This window comes from Lampris incognitus, chromosome 1, assembly GCF_029633865.1.
Source record: "Lampris incognitus isolate fLamInc1 chromosome 1, fLamInc1.hap2, whole genome shotgun sequence".
In the NCBI taxonomy this organism is placed as follows: Eukaryota; Metazoa; Chordata; class Actinopteri; order Lampriformes; family Lampridae; genus Lampris; species Lampris incognitus.
In genome coordinates this window covers 115,590,142-115,615,154 of record NC_079211.1, presented here as the reverse complement: position 1 = coordinate 115,615,154, position 25,013 = coordinate 115,590,142, and the positions used below count along the sequence as shown (strand labels likewise).

Genomic DNA, 25,013 nt, shown 5'->3' with positions numbered 1-25,013 from the left:
TCTCAGCATAGATATCGTCATGCATTGCTGATACCTCTGTATGGATGAAAGAACGCCACCTTCACCTAACCTATCTAAGACTGAGCTCCTTGTCATCCCAGCCAGTCCATCTTTACAACAACAGATTAATATCCAGTTCAAATCAACCCAACTCATGCCCACAAAGTCTGCCCGAAACCTGGGTGTCATGATTAATGACCAACTAACCTTTAAGGTTCACGTGGCCTTGATTGCTTGGTCATGGCAATTTGCCCTGTACAAAATCAGGAAAATTAGACCCTACCTGTCAGAGCATGCAGCACAACTCCTGGTACAGGCTCTTGTAATATCACGCATTGACTACTGCAATTCCTTACTGGCAGGTCTCCTTGCATGCACTTTCAAACCTCTGCAAATAATCCAGAACATGGCGGTGTGTCTGATCTTGGACCAACCCAAACAGCACATGTCACTCCACTCTTCATATCCCTCCACTGGCCCCCAGTTGCTACCTGCATCAAATTCAAAACCTTGTTGTTCGCTAACAAAACAGCAACTAAAACAGCTTCTGCCTACCTGAACTCCCTCATTCAGGCCTACACTTAGTCCCGCTCACTACGCTCTGCCAATGAAAGGTGCCTGGCATTTCTGTCAATATGGGGCCCTAAGTCACTAGCCAGATGCTTCTCTTGTGTAGTTTCACAGTGGTGGAACGAGTTACCAAACTCCATTCGATCCACTGAGTCCCTCTCCATCTTTAAGAAGAAGCTAAAGACCCAGCTCTTTCTCGAACACCTCCACACCTGATGGTACTAATAAAAATACAAAAAATAAAAATAAAACTTTGCTTCTATGCACCCTGTGCATTTCCTTTGTGCACTGCCTGTTGACACCTGTGTCTTATCAGATTTGAACCTAGTTTTTTGGCACTTAACTTGCGTTTCCCTTGACTAGATCCTTGCTTGTGTTGTATTAACTCTCAGATGTACGTCGCTTTGGATAAAAGTATCTACTAAATGAAATTGTAATTGTAATAATTGTAATCATTCCTCCGAAACACGTTTTTTTTTTTTTTTCTGTTCGTCACACTGTATGTTTTGTCTTTCATCTAATTGCCATAAGGCTGTACGGCATCCTCCACAACAGCTGTTTGAGTACAGTATATAAATGATTGCCATCCATCTGTTATCTCTGCTGGCCTAATCTAATTCAGTGGCTGAGGTGTTTACACCAGTGTGCACTGGGCAGAGGGCAGGGAGACATTTTTGGCAGGTTATCATTCCATGAAAGGGCCCACACACATGCAGTTGTCGCTAACACACTACTCACACCTATGAGTGGTTTAAGAACTCCAGTTCAACTAACACGCTGGTGTTTGGACTGTGGGAGGAAATTGGTGTAGCCAGAGGCATGAAAACACTTGGGTAACATGCCAACTCCACACCAATAGGTTGGAATTCATCCAAATCAGATGTTTAATTTTCAACATCATGACCAGCAGACCACTATTTGATATATATACACTACCGTTCAAAAGTTTGGGGTCACATTGAAATGTCCATATTTTTGAAGGAAAAGCCCTGTACTTTTCAATGAAGATAACTTTAAACTAGTCTTAACTTTAAAGAAATACACTCTATACATTGCTAATGTGGTAAATGACTATTCTAGCTGCAAATGTCTGGTTTTTGGTTCAATATCTACATAGGTGTATAGAGGCCCATTTCAAGCAACTATCACTCCAGTGTTCTAATGGTACAATGTGTTTGCTCATTGGCTCAGAAGGCTAATTGATGATTAGAAAACCCTTGTGCAATCATGTTCACACATCTGAAAACAGTTTAGCTCGTTACAGAAGCTACAAAACTGACCTTCCTTTGAGCAGATTGAGTTTCTGGAGCATCACATTTGTGGGGTCAATTAAACGCTCAAAATGGCCAGAAAAAGAGAACTTTCATCTGAAACTCGACAGTCTATTCTTGTTCTTAGAAATGAAGGCTATTCCATGCGAGAAATTGCTAAGAAATTGAAGATTTCCTACACCGGTGTGTACTACTCCCTTCAGAGGACAGCACAAACAGGCTCTAACCAGAGTAGAAAAAGAAGTGGGAGGCCGCGTTGCACAACTGAGCAAGAAGATAAGTACATTAGAGTCTCTAGTTTGAGAAACAGACGCCTCACAGGTCCCCAACTGGCATCTTCATTAAATAGTACCCGCAAAACACCAGTGTCAACATCTACAGTGAAGAGGCGGCTGCGGGATTCTGGGCTTCAGGGCAGAGTGGCAAAGAAAAAGCCATATCTGAGACTGACCAATAAAAGAAAAAGATTAAGATGGGCAAAAGAACACAGACATTGGACAGAGGAAGACTGGAAAAAAGTGTTGTGGACGGATGAATCCAAGTTTGAGGTGTTTGGATCACAAAGAAGAACGTTTGTGAGACGCAGAACAAATGAAAAGATGCTGGAAGAATGCCTGACGCCATCTGTTAAGCATGGTGGAGGTAATGTGATGGTCTGGGGTTGCTTTGGTGCTGGTAAGGTGGGAGATTTGTACAGGGTAAAAGGGATTCTGAATAAGGAAGGCTATCACTCCATTTTGCAACGCCATGCCATACCCAGTGGACAGCGCTTGATTGGAGCCAATTTCATCCTACAACAGGACAATGACCCTAAACACACCTCCAAATTGTGCAAGAACTATTTAGAGCAGAAGCAGGCAGCTGGTATTCTATCGGTAATGGAGTGGCCAGCGCAGTCACCAGATCTGAACCCCATTGAGCTGTTGTGGGAGCAGCTTGACCGTATGGTACGCAAGAAGTGCCCATCCAACCAATCCAACTTGTGGGAGCTGCTTCTGGAAGCGTGGGGTGCAATTTCTCCAGATTACCTCAACAAATTAACAGCTAGAATGCCAAAGGTCTGCAATGCTGTAATTGCTGCAAATGGAGGATTCTTTGACGAAAGCAAAGTTTGATGTAAAAAAAATCTTATTTCAAATACAAATCATTATTTCTAACCTTGTCAATGTCTTGACTCTATTTTCTATTCATTTCACAACATATGGTGGTGAATAAGTGTGACTTTTCATGGAAAACACAAAATTGTTTGGGTGATCCCAAACTTTTGAACGGTAGTGTATATATATATATATATATATATATATATATGTGTGTGTGTGTGTGTGTGTGTGTAGCGCGTTTTTTTTCCCCCGGAATGGTGTTGATAAAAGTGCTCAACAAATGAGGAGTGGAATATTGGCACTGATGAGTGCACGACACATGAAACAAGCTGTACTGCTATGTATTAAAGTTTTTTTTCCTACATCTATCTTAATATAGTATACACATCAGCTGTATATTTTAAGTCCACATCAGATGTTGGGGAACCAGGACAACCTGGTGAGAAATGGACTACTGGAAGAAGACATTCATGGACAAGGGCCATGAACCTGGACTTGATGGAGTGCTACTATAACCGCCTACCCCTTAAGAGGGGCTATATAAAGCATATGTGGGAACTGTGGACCAGTAGGAGACCTACTTCCACACTGACTGAGAAGCAGCTAGTGGCTCAATACTCAACCATCAATAGAAGGAAGCTGCTGGCACAACTTGAGATGAAGCGGTTCCAGCAGGATGACTATACAGTTCAGCATGCTGAATGGTCGCCCAGTAGGCAGGAGATACATGAAGACAGACTCCAACCAGCTGTGACAGCTGAAGCTACTGAGGTTCTTTCACCAGTGAAAGTCAAAGACATGGTGGTTCCAGTGTCAAAACTACGGGTTTTACTGAATGTTCACAAGCTAAAAAGGCAATAACAAAGGTTTCCAGGAACAGGAGAACCAGAATGGTAGCAAGAACCAGAAAGAAACAAAAAGAAACAAAAGGACACAAGAACCTATCCTACTCCAGACACATAGCCAATACAAGACACACACACACACACACACACACACACACACACACACACACACACACACACACACACACACACACACACACACACACTCGCAAATCTATACTTGTGGGGCCCCCTCGTTGACTACATTCATTTCCTAGTCCTTAACCCTAATCTTAACCATGCAAACTAGATGCCGAACCCTAACCCTTGCCCTAACCTTAACCTAACCCTAATTCTGACCTTAACCCTAAAACCAAGTCCTAACCCTAAAATAGACCCTTTTACTTGTGGGGCCCCATAAAATGGCCCCACAAGGCAGGTGGTTTCTGGTTTTTCTATGCTAATGGGGACATTTCGTCCCCATTAGTATAGAAAAACATTGTATACACACACACAGACACACTCACTCAGTTCGTGCCAGGTTAATTGGAGTGTGGCTGGCTTGCTTGAACGCCATTCAATACGGCTGTGAACTTGAGCAGCGGTCCGATCAACATGGAGATAAGCATCATGCACCAGAGAGTCATTTAAGCTGCAGCTCCATTGAAACACCCAAACCAAACAACCAGTTTTCGAATTCTCAGCTATCCTCTAGAGTCAAAGTCATCGTTTGACTATACCAGGAAGACTTTGACCACTATTGTCTTTTCAGATGGGGTGCGACTGATGCGCCTAGGCGAGCGGGCAGGTAGAGGGGCGCAGGCAATCTGTCAGTTGGAGCAGCAACAGGCCACGATACCGTGAAACTGTCGTAGTAGTGCTCGTCTCATGAACATGTAGCCTGCTGCCAGGGTTGAATTGTCTTCAAGGCTGGATTAGTACCCCCAGGGGCCCCTGGGCACTGAAGCGCAACCCCCCCCCCCCACACACACACACACTACTCCCACCCCACGCCACCCATCCCAGCCATTAAACCCCATCTTAATTATTTTGAGCTTCCAGTCTAGCTGGCATGTCAAATCCACCAGACCATAATCGCACACCTATTGGTCAAAGGCTGAGAAACCAGTCCAGCTGAGCAGGTATGCCTACACAGCTCAATAGACCAGGTACTGCCATTTCACTCACAAATCACAAGACAAGGAAATGGGACTGACTAGGAATAGGTTTACAACAATGCCATCCTAAGGTAATCACACAAACTTACTAAGGTAAGTTTACTTAGTTACTTACTTAGTTTAAGGTAAGTTTACTTAGTAATTTAAGGTAAACATACGAAGGTAAGGCACAGCTGAATGCAGGTTTCAAAATAAGGTTCACTAAGTGAGCTAGGCAACTTCACCCAGAACTGCAAAAACCAACATATAATGAACTTGACAAACTGACTCCAACACAATATGGCAGCATCAGAGAAGGTTGAACCAAGTGAATGACCCGCTCTCTCAACGTCGACAAAACCAAGGAGCTGATTGTGGACTACAGGAAGAGAGGGGGGAGGCTGGGCCCCATCACCCTCAACAGGACTGCTGTAGAGAGGGTCAGGAGCTTCAAGTTCTTCGGTGTCCACATGACCGAGGACCTCACCTGGGGTGAACACATCAGCCATGTGGTGGACAAGGCACAGCATCATCTCTTTCACCTCAGACGGCTGAAGAAGTTCGGCATGGAGCCCAGGATTCTATGGGCCTTCTACAGAGCCACAACCAAGAGTATCCTGACTGGATGCCTCACCGCCTGGCATGAGAACTGTACAACTGCGAAACACTGCAGAGGATTGTGCGGACGGCTTAGGACACCAGTGGATGTGAGTTTCCCCTCCATGCAGGACATATACAATGGACGCTGTGTCAGCAAAGCCCATAGAATTATCCAAGACATACCATTTACTGCTGGTCATGCACATCACGTGCACAGTGTCCAATGGGCAAGGGAGATATGCAACATACAAAAATTCAAAAACACATGATTGCTAACGGAGGTGAAACATTGTCGCACCTCCGTTACGCACACGCACACCACTGTGCACTAAGTAGCTATTGCAGCGTCACCATTGCATCTTCATTTCAGTCAGCAACCAGATTGCACACACACACACACACACACACACACACACACACACCACATAGCACAAAAACAACAAACAATAAACAAGTTTTGACAGTTGCTGTAACAGTCTTCACCAGTCACTCATGCAGCTTCAACAAGTTCAGTAAAGTATAGCCGCAGTATTATCAGTGCACCACCTTCAGTTCAATGAGAAAATGAGACATGGAAGTTGGGCTTCAAATGGACGTTGTCACTACAGCTGTGATGGTCCTTGCCAGATTAGCGCCTTTTGGCAGGTGTCATTGTGAGTGATTTCACTTATTCTAGTAGTTGTTTCTTTTTTTTTCGGATTGTCCCCCCTTTTTCTCCCCAATTGTACTTGGCCAATTACCCCACTCTTCCGAGCCATCGCGGTTGCTGCTCCACCCCCGAACTGTGATGTGAAAAAAAGTGCAGTTACCTTGCAGGAGAGTCCAAGTATTCCTGAAGGTTTGGTCGGGCCAGCCAGCCGCGTGCAGTTGGAAGTGAGTGGGAAACCTTGCACTGCCCGGTTAGACAGTGGCTCACAGGTGACTGTCACCTTTGAACCCTGGTACCAGAAGTACTTGTCTGAGATCCCCATTCAGCCTGTCTCTGGGCTGGCCCTCTGGGGCTTAAGTGAATCCAGTTTCAGCTCCCCGTAGCGTGGCTATATAGCAGTAGATCTGGAGTATCCCGCAGAGGTGGCGGGTATCAGTCAGACTGTGACAGTCCTCACCCTCATACGCCCGAGCCCCAACACTGCAGATCAGCCGTCTGTCATTGTAGGGAATGACGCTAGCCATGCCAGACGCTTGGTGAAGCAGTGCAGAGACAGTGGTGTTGATGTGACTCAGACTCCGGGTGTCCAAGCCTGTGATGTGGAAGACCAGGCTACACTTGATGGCACGGATGTGTTGGTGGAGGGAGAAGATGATGCAGGCTGTGTGAGGTGGCAAGGGCCCGGTCCTAAGTGCACATTTCATTGTCCTGGTTAGCCGTAGAAAGCATCGTGATTGACGTCTTTGCAAGTCCATTTTAAAAGCTGTAATTCAAGTCTGTGACTATTTTCTAAAGGTACGATGAGACGTAGAGCTCTGCCCTGACTAACAAAGCTCAGGACCCCATGAAAATGATTCCGACCTCGTGTGTTGGTCAACATCACAACATGGTACTGAAGCTTCTCTATTGCACTGGAAGACAAACAACCTAATTTTTGGATTAATCTCAATGTGAAGCTATCACAGTCTTGGTTTGTTTGTTTTAAAACATTGAAAATGTACTGCGTTTAGATGGTTAGTCAGATACTACCAGTCACTGTTTTATTTTACTATTGTGCAAAATGCTTTTCTGAGGAGAGACTATTTTATTTTATAATTAGTTTAGTTTATTATTTATTGATTTGTTTATTATTATTTTATTTTATTATTTACTTATTATTTTTAATATTATTTTATTTTATTTATGTTATTTCTAAACATCTCTCTCAAATTCAGGCATATCTAAAGTCGGCTGGACTCGGCCTTGTTTTGTTGCCTTCTTTGCCCTCTTACATTAGGACATGACTTGACCTTTATTTAGTGTAACTTTATTCATCACACACATGTTCTGTTTTTAGTGTGATGTCTTACCATGTGGTAGATGCTGTTTGCACTGCGGTTAGGAAGTTTATAGGTTGTTTTCCCAACACAACACTCTTTCCAACTCGTTCACTAATTTCACTACCACGTCTTTTCTCTCCACCCGTAAAGCTGTGTCTGGTGTGTCTTTTTCTGTGAGGAATGTTTTGTTTGTGTTACTGTCTCCTTAGTAATGAGCACACAGTGTCCTTATTTCTGATTAAGACCCCTCCCTTTTATGCAGAAATTCAATGCTAGTAAAAACGTTTTTAAAGTTGATGAAAATTAACAAGACAAAGGTAACAGCAAAGGGGCGTCCGGGTGGCGTGGCGGTCTATTCTGTTGCCTACCAACATGGGGATCGCTGGTTCAAATCCCCGTGTTACCTCTGGCTTGGTTGGGCGTCGCTACAGACACAACTGGCCGTGTCCGCGGGTGGGAATCTGGATGTGGGTATGTGTCCTGGTCGCTGCACAAGCGCCTCCTCTGGTCGGTCGGGGCGCCTGTTCGGGGGGTTAGTGCAATCCTCCCACGCTACATCCCCCTGGCGAAACTCTTCACTGTCGGGTGAAAAGAAGTGGCTGGTGGCAGAGGGGGTGGAGCAGCGACCGGGACGGCTCGGAAGAGTGGGGTAGTTGGCCAAGTACAATTGGAGTGTAAAGGGAGAACCCCCCCCCCCCAAATAAATAAATAAATAAAAATAAGTAACAGTAATATGTAGTTTAACAAAGTAGACTTAAGGCAGCGAAACACCAATCACATGTGAAAACTTACAAAAGTAAAATTACACTTTTTCTTAATGATCCTATAATAACCACAAGAAGGGCGGAGACGGACAGGTCAAGGGGGATGTGTTTATAAACTACAGAATGTGTTGTTTGTGATGGGCAGTGAGTATTACTTTAGAGCAACTCTACAATAGTAACTCTTGATGTCACGAGGCTCTCTGCAGCTCATTTCTACTAAGCTTACTCTTGTTCACTCTGTCTTTCTCAACACTGTTTTACAGCCCACCGTGTGTGAGCGGGAGCTGTGTGTGTTCGCCTTCCAAACCCTGGGGGTGATGAACGAAGCAGCAGATGAAATTGCCACTGGAGCACAGGTACATCATCATCATCATCATCATGCAGCCCTTGCTGTGAACACATGGGCCTTAGCATGCTCTTTATGGGCCTTAGCATGCTCCTTATGGGCCTTAGCATGCTCCTTATGGGCCTTAGCATGGTCCTTATGGGCCTTAGCATGGTTCTTATCGGCCTTTGCATGGTCCTTAGCATGCTCTTTATGGGCCTTAGCATGCGCCTTATGGGCCTTAGCATGCTCCTTATGGTCCTTAGCATGGTCCTTATGGACCTTATCATGGTCCTTATGGGCCTTAGCATGGCTGCGAGGCACCTGTTATGTCTGCACACATCGACAGTGCTGCATTTGATTTGGTGCTGTTCTATTGTGCTGGGATCGATTGGTGATGCCTGCGGGCTCTGGGTTGTTTGATCGGGTCTGCCTGTGATGCTGTGTCAGTCTAAATAAAGAATGCAACGTAGCGGTTGTGTCGAGCGACAGCGCTGTGTCCTGACGTGATTTCTAAATACAATAGCACCCCTCCCCCTGATCACATCAAGTTTGAGTAAATGTAACTTCTTCTTTAACACCAATCCTGTGTTGTCATAAACTGTCACGACAAAATTATATTACGTGTTTTTCTCAAAGCTAGAATTTCCAACGGCCAAGCCAGTTTACCAACCCTAAGGTCGCCCCATTCCCCCAGTGTTCCTGTCACAGCTGACCAAACACTGCTACTCACCGTAACCTGTCCAGAGCACCTTGGTGGCCATCCCCTACTTGTCGATGAGGTCACAGAAGAGCCAAGATAGTTGTACATGGTTAAATTTCGGGGAACATGTAAAAGCGGCACAGTAGTGCAGTGGTTAGGGCTGTCGCCTCACAGCAAGAAGGTCCTGGGTTTGAGCCCTGGGGTAGTCCAACCTTGGGGGTCGTCCCGGGTCGTCCTCTGTGTGGAGTTTGCATGTTCTCCCCGTGTCTGCGTGGGTTTCCTCCCACAGTCCAAAGACATGTAGGTCAGGTGAATCGGCCGTACTAAATTGTCCCTAGGTGTGAATGTGTGTGTGTGTGTGTGTCCGTCCGTCCGCCCTGTGATGGACTGGCGGCCAGTCCAGGGTGTCTTCCCGCCTGCCACCCAATGACTGCTGGGATAGGCTCCAGCATCCCCGTGACCCTGTGTAGGGTAAGCAGTTTGGATAATGGATGGATGGATGGATGGATGGATGTATGTGCACTCTGCTCATCCAGAAATTTAGCCACAATTACAAAGGTGCGAACAATTCCACTCTTAAATAGTCAAGTGTGCAAAGCAGCAGAGACGTTTTCCCAAGGTGCATGACTCACCACTAGAACAGCTGGAGTCGCCGGCTGAGTGGAGACCTGAGTTAGTGTCAGTCGAATCCTTAGCTTGAGTTGGTTGTCACGACTTGTTGCCGACGTGGGTGCTGTTCCAAACAACTTTTTTACGTCCATATTAACTGAATAATAGCTAAGCTGCACATTGCTAAGTTTTAGCTTGTACCACCAGGAAGCTGTCCACGTTAGTGCCGCCCACCTAACTTGTCTGTGTAATTATAATGTCAACCTTGTGACATAACTGATTGGCTGGTCATACAATATGGGTATGGTAGTTGTTTTTAACTGGCTAGGCATGGGGTTGTTATTTTTAGTAAGAACTGGTTTCCTAAATGCAGATTATCACCGTGTTGTGCTTTATTTTGCATTGAAGTATAAAGCCCCCATTAGCCAACTGAATGACTTAATTTTACTTAGAGCTCTATAGATATTTTAGTTTTATTTTTTTGTCGGGGGAGAATTCAGCTGAGGGCTGACTTTATAGGATGGACCTGGATCCCCAGGGCCCACCATGATGCCGGCGCTGGCTAAAGAATATAATGTGGAAGTTCAGTTAGTTTGTAGAAAGTGGATAAAGGGTAACTTAATGTTTGACTAATTTGGGCAAGAATGAATGTTTCCCCATTATCCTGAATGTTTACAACAATCTATTGCCAGACTGTGCTATGTTTTGCGTGAGTGCAGGCTGCACTGGTAAAGAAATAGAAATCACATGTTAAATGTCAAAACTGGCATTTTAGTTTACTACCTGGCAGCACAAGAGCAGTATGGAATATTGAGTGTAGCACAAGTGTCAATGGACGGGGTCCAAGCACTGAGATGAAAAACTGAATTTTGACTAATCCATGCAGCGAGATATGAATTTATCACATTTCTGGTGCCCCCTAGAGGTGAAACACCATGCGCTAGTATATGTAAGCTAGGTGAAAACACTTGAGCACGTGTGTCAAATTTCAGGTTTATCTCTCAACACGTTCATGAGTCATACCTGCTGCTGCTGCTGCTGCTGCTTCTTCTCTCATCTTCTTTCAGCTGCTCCCATTAGGGGTCTCCACAGCGGATCATCCATTTCCATCCTTTCCTGTCCTCTGCGTCTTCTATCATGCCAGCCACCTGCATGTCCTCGCTCACCACATCCATGAACCTGCATGTCATCCCTCACCACATCCGCATCCACCTGCATGTCCTCCCTCACCACATCCATGAACCTGCATGTCCTCCCTCACCACATCCATGAACCTGCATGTCCTCCCTCACCACATCCACCTGCATGTCATCCCTCACCACATCCACATCCACCTGCATGTCCTCCCTCATCACATCCACATCCACCTGCATGTCCTCCCTCACCACATCCACATCCACCTGCATGTCCTCCCTCACCACATCCATGAACCTCCTTTTTGGCTTTCCTCTTTTCTCATCTCTTCTTGTACACGTTATCAACAGTCTCATTGAGTTTTTGTTTTTTTTGAGCTGTCCCGATCGCTGCACCACCCCCTCTCTGCTGATCTGGGGGGGGCGCCCCGACCGACCAGAGGAGGCGCTAGTGCAGCGACCAGGACAAATACCCCAGTCCGACTTCCCACCCGCAGACACGGCCAATTGTGTCTGTAGGGACACCCAACCAAGCCGGAGGTAGCATGGGGATTCGACCCGGCGAGCCCTGTGTTGGTAGGCAGCAGAGTAGACCGCTATGCTACCTGGCCGCCCCATCGAGCTTTATTTAATTTCTTTGGAAATCACAGATATTAGATGTGAAGTTGATCGCCAGGCCATTTCTTGAATCACCATTTGGGGGAAAGCTCCTTCCCATCTCTTTAGTCTCTGCAGCAGTTTTCCTCCTTCGTGCTTTGTTCTGACTTGCTGCTACCCATCTCCAGTAGAGTGTAGTCAGCCAATTTTTATCTTCCGGGTTGTTCTTAGGGCCGACTTTTAATGGTTTTCAGAGGATGCATACATGTTAGTAAGCATACACATAGCACACAAAGCAATCCAATTCACACAGTTTTGAAGGTCACTTACTTTTTGTTTTTCTTTTTTGTTTACTCTGCTTTCTCAAGTCATAAATCAACCCAATGAAAGTGCGGGAGCCAAAATATTCCCTACTGTCAGTTAATTTCAGGAAACAAAGAGGAAAAATGCTGGGGCAGCATTTCTCAGTCTGCCATTCAGCTGCTTGGTTCATTTTAATGTTTCTCCTGTGTTCATGCGTTGGTCATGTGGATATAGTACATAACATACACAAGTCATTATTGTATTTGTCTGTCTACAGACATATGTATTACGAATGAAAAGGCTGACACTGATTAAGGTGTTTGGCAAAAAAACAATATTCCAAAATTTAAGTTTTACAGCATGAAGTTTCACATTCTTTTCTAGCAGCTCTTAGCTGAAAGAAGGTGTTTGACGTATCCAAGTGCGTTTAGTGTCTAGCAACTCTTCCAACATTTCTCGAACGTACAACAACACTTTGTTGACGTTAACGAAGTGGCTCGCTGGTGATATTATAACAGATCATTTCATGGTGAAGAAAGTCACAGATTAGAATTAACAAATCTCAAGCCAATCCTAATATTTAATATATTATTAATATTAATTATAATATTGATAATATTATAATATTAATAATACTATTTAATTTTAGCTTCATAAATCCTAATGATAAAACCGTTTATTTTGTGAAGTCAAAGGTCACCTACAGCCAGCTCCAACACATTTGCTTTACCCTTAAAATATTTATTCTGTCTGCCAAGTCTTATTCGTGTTATTTCAAATCCTGTTTCCCCAAGTTTTCCTTCAAACTGTGCGTAGGTGGTGGATTTACTGGTGTCCATGTGTAGATCGGCGCTGGAGTCCCCGAGGAAAGTTGTTATTTTTGAGCCATATCCCTCTGTTGTGGACCCTAATGATCCCCAGATGCTGGCCTTCAACCCGAGGGTAAGTACTTGCTGTTTGTGTGCTATGTGTTGTGTGTATTGGATGTTTCACTCATTAACCACAGATGTCCATGTTCTGTCATGTCATCGGCTGGAAGTCATCGCAGGCTACTCATCAGCTCGTGTGTCTAGACAATGGTTTCAGCAATATTGGATGTAGGGAGCCAGAAAATAGCAACAAAAACTTTTATTTTTTTTTATTTTTTCCCCAATTGTACCTGGCCAATCGCCCCACTGTCTGAGCCACCCCGGTCGCTGCTCCACCCCCTCTGCTGATCCGGGGAGGGCTGCAGACTACCACATGCCTCCTCCCATACATGTGGAGTCACCAGCCGCTTCTTTTCACCTGACGGTGAGGAGTTTCACCAGGGGGATGTAGCACGTGGGAGGATCACGCTATTCCCCCCAGAAGTCACCCCGAGGAGGCGCTAGTGTAGCAACCAGGACACATACCCACATCCAGCTTCCCACCCGCAGACACGGCAAATTGTGTCCGTAGGGACGCCTGACCAAACCAGAGGTAACACAGGGATTCGAACCGGTGATCCCTGTGTTGGTAGGCAACGGAATAGACTGCTATGCTACCCGGACGCCCAGAACTTTTAATATTTAACTTGACAAGGTAAATCATATCGAGTTAGTGTTCTGTTATCTTTTTTATCTTTGGTTTTACTGAGTAACAATAAAATGGGATAATCTGGTCATTTCAAATCCCAAATTATGCAGCATAATTGTGAAAACTCACATCACTCAGTTTGCTTTGTGTTTGTTTAAGCATGTTATGGTGCAGATTCAGTGTGCAGAAAGACACGCGTGTTAGGGACACACTCCTGCCACTGCTGTTGACCACTGCTCTGGCTGTACATGTGGAGCTGCTCACCAGGCACCAGAAGACTGGCTGCCCACTGCTCTTAGTGGTTGGCAGGAGTTAAATACATTGGACAAATTCTGGGCATATGTAAAAATATACTTGGCAAATAAAGTGATTCTACTTTATTTCCATTTATTAAACCTGTCATAACATGTTTTAAATGGAAAAAAAAGAAAATGTATTTAATTGCAGTAAGTAGTTTTAAGTAGTGACTACAGTAATTTGTTTGTGCACTCATCCGGGTTATGCCTCTTACCTGAATGAGTAAGAGGTGTAACTAATTCTTAGCATCGGGAACGAATTATTTTACCTTTACGATATCATTACTTTTATGTAAAATATTTGTTTGGTTTGTTTGTTTTTTGTTTTTTGCTATTTTTTTTATTTTAATGGTCCTCTCCTGTTCTTTGTGGCATGGTGGCACAGTGGTTAGCGCGGTCCCCTCACAGGAAGCAGGTCCTGGGTTCGAGCCCTGGGGTAGTCCAACCTTGGGGATTATCCCGGGTCGTCCTCTGTGTGGAGTTTGAATGTTCTCCCCGTGTCTGCATGGGTTTGCTCCGGGGGCTCCGGTTTTCCCCCACAGTAGGAGGTCAGGTGAATCGGCCATAGTAAATTGCCCCTGTGTGTGAATGTGTGTGTGTGTGTGTGTGTGTGTGTGTGTGTGTGTGTGTGTGTGTGTGTGTGTGTGTGTGTGTGTGTGTGTGTGTGTGTGTGTCGGCCCTGTGATGGCCTGACGGTCTGTCCAGGGTGTCTCCCCGCCTGCTGCTCTGACTGCTGGGATAGGCTCCAGCATCCCCATGACCCTAAGAGCAGGATAAGCGGTTTGGATAATAATACTCATTCAGGTTGATCACCTGTGAAACATCACTTCTGGGTGAAAGTAGATTGGGTAATTATGCACATCAAGCGATGGAAAAAAAAAACAAAAACAAAAAAACCCAATCCAAAACAAGTTCCTGAGGTTAAAGCATGTTTGATTAATCCTTATTAGGGGCTGATTACACTAACAGTGACACCAGAACGATATTAAGAAAACCCTTAAATCTTAATACAATAATGATCACTTCAAGCCACATGTCATTGTGCATATATTGCTCTTGAAAGGTGCTATAGATTTCAGTTTACCTGAAGAACAATATGATGAGCAAATATTGGGAGGGAGGGGGTGTCCACTGAAATGTACTGATTTTAAAAAAAGCAAACAACTCGCAAAGAAATTTGCAAGTAAATGCTTAGTGGAGGGGGTAACATGCCTCTGAGGGAAGGCCAAATGGTGGCACGATGCAGAAACAGTGGCATGGCATGTGGTATAGCCCTAGCCAATTAGAAGATGTAAATCATGAAGATAGAAAAAGGAAGCCACTTTATTTTGTCATTGTGCAGTTGTTCGGTTACAGTGAAATTTGTTTTCTGCATTTAACCCATCCTATTGTATAGGAGGGGTGGGCAGTTGTGGTGCAGCACCTGGGGACCAACTCCAGTTCTTTTTCGTAGTGCCTTGGTCAGGGGGACAGGCAGGAGTATTAACCCTAACATGCATGTCTATTTTGATGACTATATTATTATGTAGCATAACAAGCCCATTTCAGCTTTTTTAATCTATTGACTACCCTAATATTCAAGGTACAATTTAGTAACTGTTTTAACGTTTAATTAGAACATGATACAGTTGATAAGGTTAAATGTATTAAATTATTTATTATCTGGTGACTTTTCATTTCACAGAAAAACAGGTTACTTCTATATTATTATGTAGCATAACAAGCCCATTTCAGCTTTTTTAATCTATTGACTACCCTAATATTCAAGGTACAATTTAGTAACTGTTTTAACGTTTAATTAGAACATGATACAGTTGATAAGGTTAAATGTATTAAATTATTTATTATCTGGTGACTTTTCATTTCACAGAAAAACAGGTTACTTCCATAACCTTAGTTCTCTGAGTAGCATGAGTGAGACGCCCACTCATACTATGAAAGAGAACTTTAGGTTCTTTCCATAACCCCGGTTCTCTGAGTAGCATGAGTGAGATGTCTCAACAGACCGCATAGTGAGACATCAAAATGAAAGAGAACCTAACTTGACCAGAAAGATCAGAGGATTTTTTAAAATAAAACAGTGCTTACTCCTGGTCTTCAAACTTTGTGATGCTCTGTTCTCGTGAGGTGATATAGTTAGTGCTAGGCACCTTCAAAAAGCTTATGTCAACCACTCCTCACTTTATCTTCTGCACCCTGTACAGTCTACAAAACCTCCCTATGAATACCACATTCTTATATAAGTGGTGGTCCATTAATAGAAATTTGTCAAAATGTACCTCGTGCAAAACAGATGGACAGGAGCAATAACGTTTTTTTCCCCAAGTTTCTTGTGCATCCGTGAAACTATCTCGTTCACACCAGAAACTTTCTCGTGTGCATGTGAAACTATCTTGTACACATCAGAAACTTGTTTGTGCATGCCTGAAACTTTCTCGTGCACATGTAAAACTATCTTGTGCACATCATCAACATTCTCGTGTGCACCAGAAACTATCTAGTGTGCACCTGGAACGTTCTGGTGTGCACCAAAAACTATCTAGTGCACACCTGAAACTACCTTGTGCGCACCTGGAACTATCTTGTGCGTACCAGAAACTTTCTCGTGCTCACCATAAACTATCTCATGCATACATGAAGTTTACTGGTCTGGACCAGAACCTTTGCTATGTACACCAGAGAACTTTTCCGGTACACAGTTCTCAGAGGTGGCGTGACAGGATGAGAATATGTGATTGGACAAAGTTGTATTTTCATCTTGGACCTCACTATAAAGACATTGCTGGTTTGCTTGACATTCATCACCATTATGTTATTTCTGACCAGCATCTGAAGCTAATTTTGAAGTCTCGTAGAATGTTATGCTGTAAGGAGTACGCCAACCTTGATCAGGTAATTACTTTCATCAGCAAACAGCGGCAAACATCTGGGCAACTCCCCAGTTACCAGTGGATGTACACCAAATGCAAGAAGAATGCTAACATGTCAGAAAAGAAGTGGTTTATTTAATATTGAAAGAACTTCGAGGCGTTGACCTCAGAGGAACCAGATGTCTTCAGTGCCGTCACTATTTTACAAAATGACCTAATTACATTTGACATTTGAGGTTTGTTCCTATTTGTTCTCCCTGTTAAAGTTGGGTTTTTTTTTTTAGGGAGTTGTTCCTTATCCGATGCGAGGGTCCAAGGACCGGATGTTGTGTTGCTGTAAAGCCCCTTGAGGCAGATTTGTAATTTGTGATATTTGGCTATACAAATAAAATTGACTTGACTTGACATTTGCGACTCTTACGATAAGTAAAGCCATTTGGTATTTGTATCAATGGCTGCATCGATGGTTTCTCACAAAAAATGATTTGGCTTAATGCTTTCACAACAAGCAGTGACCCCCAAATTGTCGGAGGCTACTATATGGAAGCATTGGAGAGACTGGGTGGTTGCCCATGAATTGTCAGGGGCGATCGCGGTGCAGAGAATGGAAAAGTCAGAGATTTCTGCTGTTTTCTCCATTGCAGTATCCGTGATGGTTGTGCTATTGACAGCTTACCTTAAAGGTACAAGCACGGCAAATCAGAGAATAGAGTTTGTGGGGATTTCTCAGGGAGGAATCAATGGAAACATCTCTCTCAACAGCTCTCTTTTCATTGATGTGAAGGACCGTGGCAAATAAATAAGTAAATAAATAAATATTGAGGAGAAACCATACCCAAAAATTTGAATCTAACTCAGTTTGACATGCAGAGAACTGTCAATATCAAGGGCCGTATCTTAGTGTGCCTTTGCACACAGCACAAAGCGCAGATAAATACCTAGTGTGCTGGGTTGTGATTTGGTATTTTTGTAATAAGATGCTCCTCGATTTGGGAGCAGGGTGGGATTGAGCTGAATACAGTGGGACTACAAGGGGACAACATTGGCTTGTTTCCTGATGTAATTTAAAGGGTGCTGAAGAAAGCCCATTAGTTAAAATTACAGCCTGTGGGTTAGCGTAAATGAGCCGGATCCAACTAAGACTTGTAGCCCCTAACAGGGCTAGTATTTATTAACCAATCAGTTATCCTCTTTTCCACAAATTCACATTGTATGTCCTGTATATATCAATTATTATTAACCCTAATTTTTAATTTGGTTTTTGCTGATAACATGTTTTTCGAACAAGAATGATTTATAGTAAGTTTTCATATCGTCATCAAATCCAACTGTAGCAGGGGGATAAGTATAACACACATAAACTCATTAATTACATGGACTTGTGTGATGAATCTTTGGGCTACCATGCCTCCCAATGTATAGGCCGTAATGTCTGTGGCTCACATTACCTGCACGAAGTGGTGCATAATGTCCATGTAGTGCTGCGTAATTCCCCGTTCACAACGTAAAATCCAATCATCAACATGGATCAGACATCAACATGGACAAGAAAATCTGACAAATTCTCTCCTTGGTCTTGCATTACCAATGCAACATCCTCTGATAGCGCCAAAACAGCCGCCCTCATATCCTCAGTTATCACTGTGCAGGCAATTTGTCTGCCGTATAATCATATATGATGTTTGCTTACTTTTAATCTTTGACCATATATGGCCTACACCATGTTTAACTTTAGTCTATATTGCTTGGATAGATGCTTAAAGCTCATGTGTAGCAAAACAAAGGCAGTGCTATAAAGTGTCTTCTCCTGTGTGAACAAATAAAGGGCTATTGTTTAACTGATAGTGGAGGAATGTGTGGGACGCTCACTTGAGTGTAACAAGGTCTGAAGGAACGGTCCTGGAAAATTATGAGCTGGAAGATAAGGATCAGGAATTTTGCTCATGTCCCATAAGGGCTCTGTGTTGGGGTCACCGTAGGTTGATCTATTTTGACTGTATGGTGATGATGCATAACTACTTCAACACTATTAATCTGCCGTTACTCATTTTTGACCAAACACCTTTTTGTCAGTACAGCTGCATAGATCTGTAAGGTTGATGGCTGGTTAGCATGTGGCTGGTTAGCATGTGGCTACAAGAACAGCCTTCTTTGGCAGTTCACATTTTATATCAGTTCACCATGATCTCTTTTACATAGGCATCTGCCATATTCCAGTAAGTTGTCCATTTGGGGTTCCAGACAGCATGATGTGGCGATGACCTTTTGAAATGTCTGTTTCTGTAGCCACAGACTTCCTTCTGCTGAAGACTTTGACTGACTTTGCCTTCTGAAAAAACTTGGAATTGTTTACAAACTTTTCAGACATTGTAAAAACTTACTTCAAACTATGCAGCAATCGAGGAAAACAGTATTTACCGAAAGCATTCAAAAATGGCAGATAAATACAGTTCCCATACAATGTGTAACACAATGAAACTCAGAGATATACTCAGAGAATCCGCTTCCGGTGTGGGAAGATGGCTGCGCAAATTCGTGTTTGCAGCGGCCTCACCCAGTGCTGGTGTCAGAAGATGGTGGCATGAATTCACATTTGTGGCGGCCTCACCCAGTACTGTCCATGCAGTGTCTTTGTCCATGTCTGCATCTAATTTTTGTCTTCATTTGATGGCTGCGAGAGCTGGTGCTGGATCGACTGGGAGAGTTGGGCAGGCTAAGCTAATTGCTAACCCATGCAGACCGGCAGTTCCGATAACACTGAGGGCAGTCTGGCAGCGGCCTCACCTGGGGTTGACTGTGATGTTTTTGATGTTGTCGTGAGGAGGTGTGTCGAGGGTGTCTGGCTGGGAGAGATGGCGCTGGATCAGCTGGGAGAGCTTGGTCTGATTCATCCGGTGGGCCCGGCACGGCCCCTGCCTGGAGCTGCACCCGAGGAGGAAATGCCGAGGGCAGTCTGACAGGATGCAGAAGCGGGGCAGGCTAAGCTAACTGCTAGCACATGCAGACCAGCGGTTCCGACAGTCATCCTGGCTGGTCGTTCCCTTGGACAGTGATTTTTTTTTTATTTTGTTTAGTTTGGATATCTGTGTTAGTTTGGGTATGTGTGTTCTTGTAGTTTTTGGATGTGTTTTTGTCTTTGTGCTGTACTGCTGTGGGAAACAGCATTTTGTTTAATTTCATGTACGCAAGTGCATGAAATGAAATGACAAAGTGTTACTGATTCCTTGAGATAGATGATGGCTGGTACTTTCTTTGCTGCACAAGTCATTTCTTTTAATTCGTTTCAGAAAAAGGACTATGACCGTGTGATGAGAGCCCTTGACAGCCTTACATCCATCAGAGAGATGACCCAGGTATAGAGACATTTAAAGTAATTATTTTAGGAAATGCTCTTCATTCATTGAGGAAACGAAATCTAAACCTTGTCCATTGTTGAATACTTGTAATCCACAGAGGACCCCCCCTGTGTAAGTGTCACTTTGACAAACAAGCATTTTTATGGTAAAACTAGTATTGACATGCTTTAACACGTGTGTTCTTCCTCTTCTTTCTAAAGTAAATGCCTCAATAATACTGTAAAATGACATCAGCCATAAGAGACTCCAACTGGGAAGAGTGAATTGTCAGGATTTAAAGTGTATGTTGGGAGATTTGTTGTAGTGTATGATGCACAGTATTAGAGTGCATATACCTTCAGGAATGGAGCTTGTTGAATATCCTAAAAGGATGTATAAAAACTGAAAGGCTCTGGAATAAAGTTTTAAATGAGTTACTTTTATTTAATACAATGTATTTTGTGTATAATCTACTGCTACTACTACTACTACTACTACTACTACTACTACTACTACTTTGGCTGCTCCCAGTAGGGGTCGCCACAACGGATCATCCATTTCCATCTCTTCCTGTCCTCTGCATCTTCCTCTGTCACACCAGCCACCTGCATGTCCTCCCTCACCACATCCATAAACCTCCTCTTTGGCCTTCCTCTTTTCCTCTTCCCTGGCAGCTCCATATTCAGCATCCTTCTCCAAATATACCCAACATCTCTCCTCCACACATGTCCAAACCATCTCAATCTTGCCTCTTTTGCTTTGTCTCCAAACCGTCCAACCTGAGCTGTCCCTCTGATGTACTTGTTCCTAATCCTGTCCTTCATCACTCCCAATGGAAGTCTTAGCATTTTGTGTATAATAATGCCCTCTACATTTGGGCAATATGGCTTTTACAGGCACCTTATTTAGAAGTAAAGAAGCAGATGGACAAGCATGACCCACTGGCTCACCCTTTGCTGCAATGGTAAGTTTCATTCTTGTTGTTCAGAAATAGTGAGCTAAAACAGGTTAGAGATTAGAGTCTGCACTAATTACAGGTTTTACGTAAATAGCATAGTGTTTAAAACCGCTTATGTGTGATTGTAAGGATTTGAAAATGCTGTAATCTTTAATTTAAATTGTACAAGAACCACACTAGGTATCTAATGTTAATATGTTTAAGATAGGGTAAATTATTTCAGCTTACTCATCTGCTGTTTTGATGGTACATGGTTGGCCACCACTGCCTTAGAAGAACAAATGAGGAGGATTATCACATTTTTGCCAACGGGGAACTGTCGTTATATAGCTATATAGAACATGGTATTTGAAAGCTCCATTTGGATTGGACCAGTAGGGAATGCCTGACCCACTAGATGGGTTTAATATATTGTTAAGGAAAATAAAGTTTTACATTGTTCAAAAGATTTTTTTTGTCCAAATGAGTGCTTTCTACAGAGCCCCTTAAGGGACCTGCAAAGACGAATTAAAAAAAAAAAAGAAAGAAAATAAAAAGAATTGTCTTTATGCATGCTCAATAATCCAGGTAATAAAATCACAGAAAGGTGAATCAGTTCATCTGGACACGTTTATTGAGAGAAACGTTTCATCATCATCTAAGTGACCTCTTCAGTCTCACCTGACTGCAGGTATCCCCACCCTTATAAACAATACAGTGGCATAACGACCGAAACCAACGATCTGTTTCGTATGCAAATAGGCATACGAAACATTAACCATTAACTAGACCATTAACTAACTATGGCCATTGAAATTCTAGTTAATGGCCACGCCTATTTGCATATGAAAGTGATCGTTGGTTTCAGTCATTATGAAAAAAACCTGCTTTTTGGAGAGAGAAAAAATTGCAAATATTTTGCGAGGTCTACTTTTTTTTTCTTTTTTTTTTCTCCCACAAACTAAGAGATCAACAGAACGACATGGAACTATTCATTGAGTTCTACTGTGAGCTTGGTCTCAAATATAAACAAATAAAGTCATTGTTAAGCTCTAGACAAGGTTTTCACATAAGTGAAAGACATTCTTAAAAGGTGGCTTCATGCCAGAGGGTTATCGTGACGGAAAATATATTCAAATCTGATGGACCAAGTCGACTTCAACTGAGACCAACTGCAGTACTCCAGTCAACTTCACGGGTACCGCTGGATGTACACTACCGTTCAAAAGTTTGGGATCACCCAAACAATTTCGTGTTTTCCATGAAAAGTCACACTTATTCACCACCATATGTTGTGAAATGAATAGAAAATAGAGTCAAGACATTGACAAGGTTAGAAATAATGATTTTTATTTGAAATAAGATTTTTTTTACATCAAACTTTGCTTTCGTTAAAGAATCCTCCATTTGCAGCAATTACAGCATTGCAGACCTTTGGCATTCTAGCTGTTAATTTGTTGAGGTAATCTGGAGAAATTGCACCCCACGCTTCCAGAAGCAGCTCCCACAAGTTGGATTGGTTGGATGGGCACTTCTTTGAGCAGATTGAGTTTCTGGAGCATCACATTTGTGGGGTCAATTAAACGCTCAAAATGGCCAGAAAAAGAGAACTTTCATCTGAAACTCGACAGTCTATTCTTGTTCTTAGAAATGAAGGCTATTCCATGCGAGAAATTGCTAAGAAATTGAAGATTTCCTACACCGGTGTGTACTACTCCCTTCAGAGGACAGCACAAACAGGCTCTAACAGGTACTATTTAATGAAGATGCCAGTTGGGGACCTGTGAGGCGTCTGTTTCTCAAACTAGAGACTCTAATGTACTTATCTTCTTGCTCAGTTGTGCAACGCGGCCTCCCACTTCTTTTTCTACTCTGGTTAGAGCCTGTTTGTGCTGTCCTCTGAAGGGAGTAGTACACACCGGTGTAGGAAATCTTCAATTTCTTAGCAATTTCTCGCATGGAATAGCCTTCATTTCTAAGAACAAGAATAGACTGTCGAGTTTCAGATGAAAGTTCTCTTTTTCTGGCCATTTTAAGCGTTTAATTGACCCCACAAATGTGATGCTCCAGAAACTCAATCTGCTCAAAGAGGTGCCCATCCAACCAATCCAACTTGTGGGAGCTGCTTCTGGAAGCGTGGGGTGCAATTTCTCCAGATTACCTCAACAAATTAACAGCTAGAATGCCAAAGGTCTGCAATGCTGTAATTGCTGCAAATGGAGGATTCTTTGACGAAAGCAAAGTTTGATGTAAAAAAAATCTTATTTCAAATACAAATCATTATTTCTAACCTTGTCAATGTCTTGACTCTATTTTCTATTCATTTCACAACATATGGTGGTGAATAAGTGTGACTTTTCATGGAAAACACAAAATTGTTTGGGTGATCCCAAACTTTTGAACGGTAGTGTACACCCAAGTGTAGGGAACATGGCATGCGTGTAAGGAAAGAAGATGTGTGCTTGCTTCTCAAGGAGTTGTATCCTCAGTGTCAGTGAGGAAATTAAGATGTCTCAGATGACACAATTACTTCTCAAGGGGGCCCAATTCTATCTGGCATGTAGACTCGTATGATAAACTAAAGCCGTATGGTATTTGTGTCAGTGGACAGATTTACGGCTTTTCGAGAAGAATGATCTGGCTTAATGTGTACACAACAAGTAGTGATCCCAAGTTGATCTCCAAAACGTGTGTGGGGGCTTCAGACAAAGTTACTGGATGGTTCGACAAATCACACATGGATGGTAGACAACACAAGGACATTTGCACCATGAACATTCATAAGATAGAGAGAGAATACATCAAGTGCGTGTGTTAACTCCTGATGCTAATTTTGCAATATCCTTTTTATATACAGTGGCTTGCAAAAGTATTCATACCCCTGGAACTTTTCCACATTTTGTCACGTTTCGACCACAAATATAAATATATTTTATTAGAGTTTTATGTGAAAGACCAACACAAAGTGGCACACAATTGTGAAGTACAAAGAAAATTATACATGATTTTAAAAAAAATTTACAAATAAAAAACTGAAAAGTGCGGTGTGCAAAAGTATTCAGCCCCCCTGAGTCAATACTTTGTGGAACCGCCTTTTGCCACAATTACAGCTGCAAGTCTTTTGGGATATGTCTCTACCAGCTTTGCACATCTAAAGACTGAAATTTTTGCCCGTTCTTCTTTGCAAACCAGCTCAAGCTCAGTCAGATTAGATGGAGAGTGTTTGTGAACGGCAGTTTTCAGATCTTGCCACAGATTCTCAATTGGATTTAGGTCTGGACTTTGACTGGGCCATTCTAACACGTGAATATGTTTTGTTTTAAACCAGTCCATTGTAGCCCTGGCTTTATGTTTAGGGTCGTTGTCCTGCTGGAAGGTGAACCTCCGCCCCAGTCTCAAGTCTTTTGCAGACTCCAACAGGTTTTCTTCCAAGATTGCCCTGTATTTGGCTCCATCCATCTTCCCATCAACTCTGACCATCTTCCCTGTCCCTGCTGAAGAGAAGCACCCCCAGAGCATGATGCAGCCACCACCATGTTTGACAGTGGGGATGGTGTGTTCAGAGTGATGTGCAGTGTTAGTTTCCGCCACACAAAGCGTTTTGCATTTAGGCCAAAAAGTTGAATTTTGGTCTCATCTGACCAGAGCACCTTCTACCACATGTTTGCTGTGTCCCCCACATGGCTTCTGGCAAACTGCAAATGGGACTTCTTATGGTTTTCTTTTAACAATGGCTTTCTTCTTGCCACTCTTCCATAAAAGCCAGATTTGTGCAGTACACGACCAATAGTTGTCCTGTGGACAGATTCCCCCACCTGAGCTGTGGATCTCTGCAGTTTGTCCAGAGTCACCATGGGCCTCTTGGCTGCATCTCTGATCAGTGCTCTCCTTGTTCAGCCTGTAAGTTAAGGTGGATGGCCGTGTCTTGGTAGGTTTGCAGTTGTGCCATACTCTCTCCATTTCCGGATGATGGATTGAACAGTGCTCCGTGAGATGTTCAAAGTGTGGGAAATCTTTTTATAGCCTAACCCTGCTTTAAACTTCTCCACAACTTTATCCTTGACATGTCTGGTGTGTTCCTTGGACTTCATGAT

General features: G+C 43.2%; 1 protein-coding gene across 1 annotated transcript in view; it reads left to right on the top strand.

Annotated features, from left to right (window-relative positions):
- The window catches only part of parp8 (poly (ADP-ribose) polymerase family, member 8), a 171,958-nt gene that overhangs the window by 120,575 nt on the left and 26,370 nt on the right, over positions 1 to 25,013 (top strand). The window contains exons 15-18 of the mRNA XM_056273523.1: positions 8,518 to 8,610; positions 12,741 to 12,866; positions 19,935 to 20,000; positions 20,879 to 20,946. Of these exons, the coding sequence (XP_056129498.1) occupies positions 8,518 to 8,610; positions 12,741 to 12,866; positions 19,935 to 20,000; positions 20,879 to 20,946 (353 nt within the window). The remainder of the gene's footprint in view (positions 1 to 8,517; positions 8,611 to 12,740; positions 12,867 to 19,934; positions 20,001 to 20,878; positions 20,947 to 25,013) is intronic.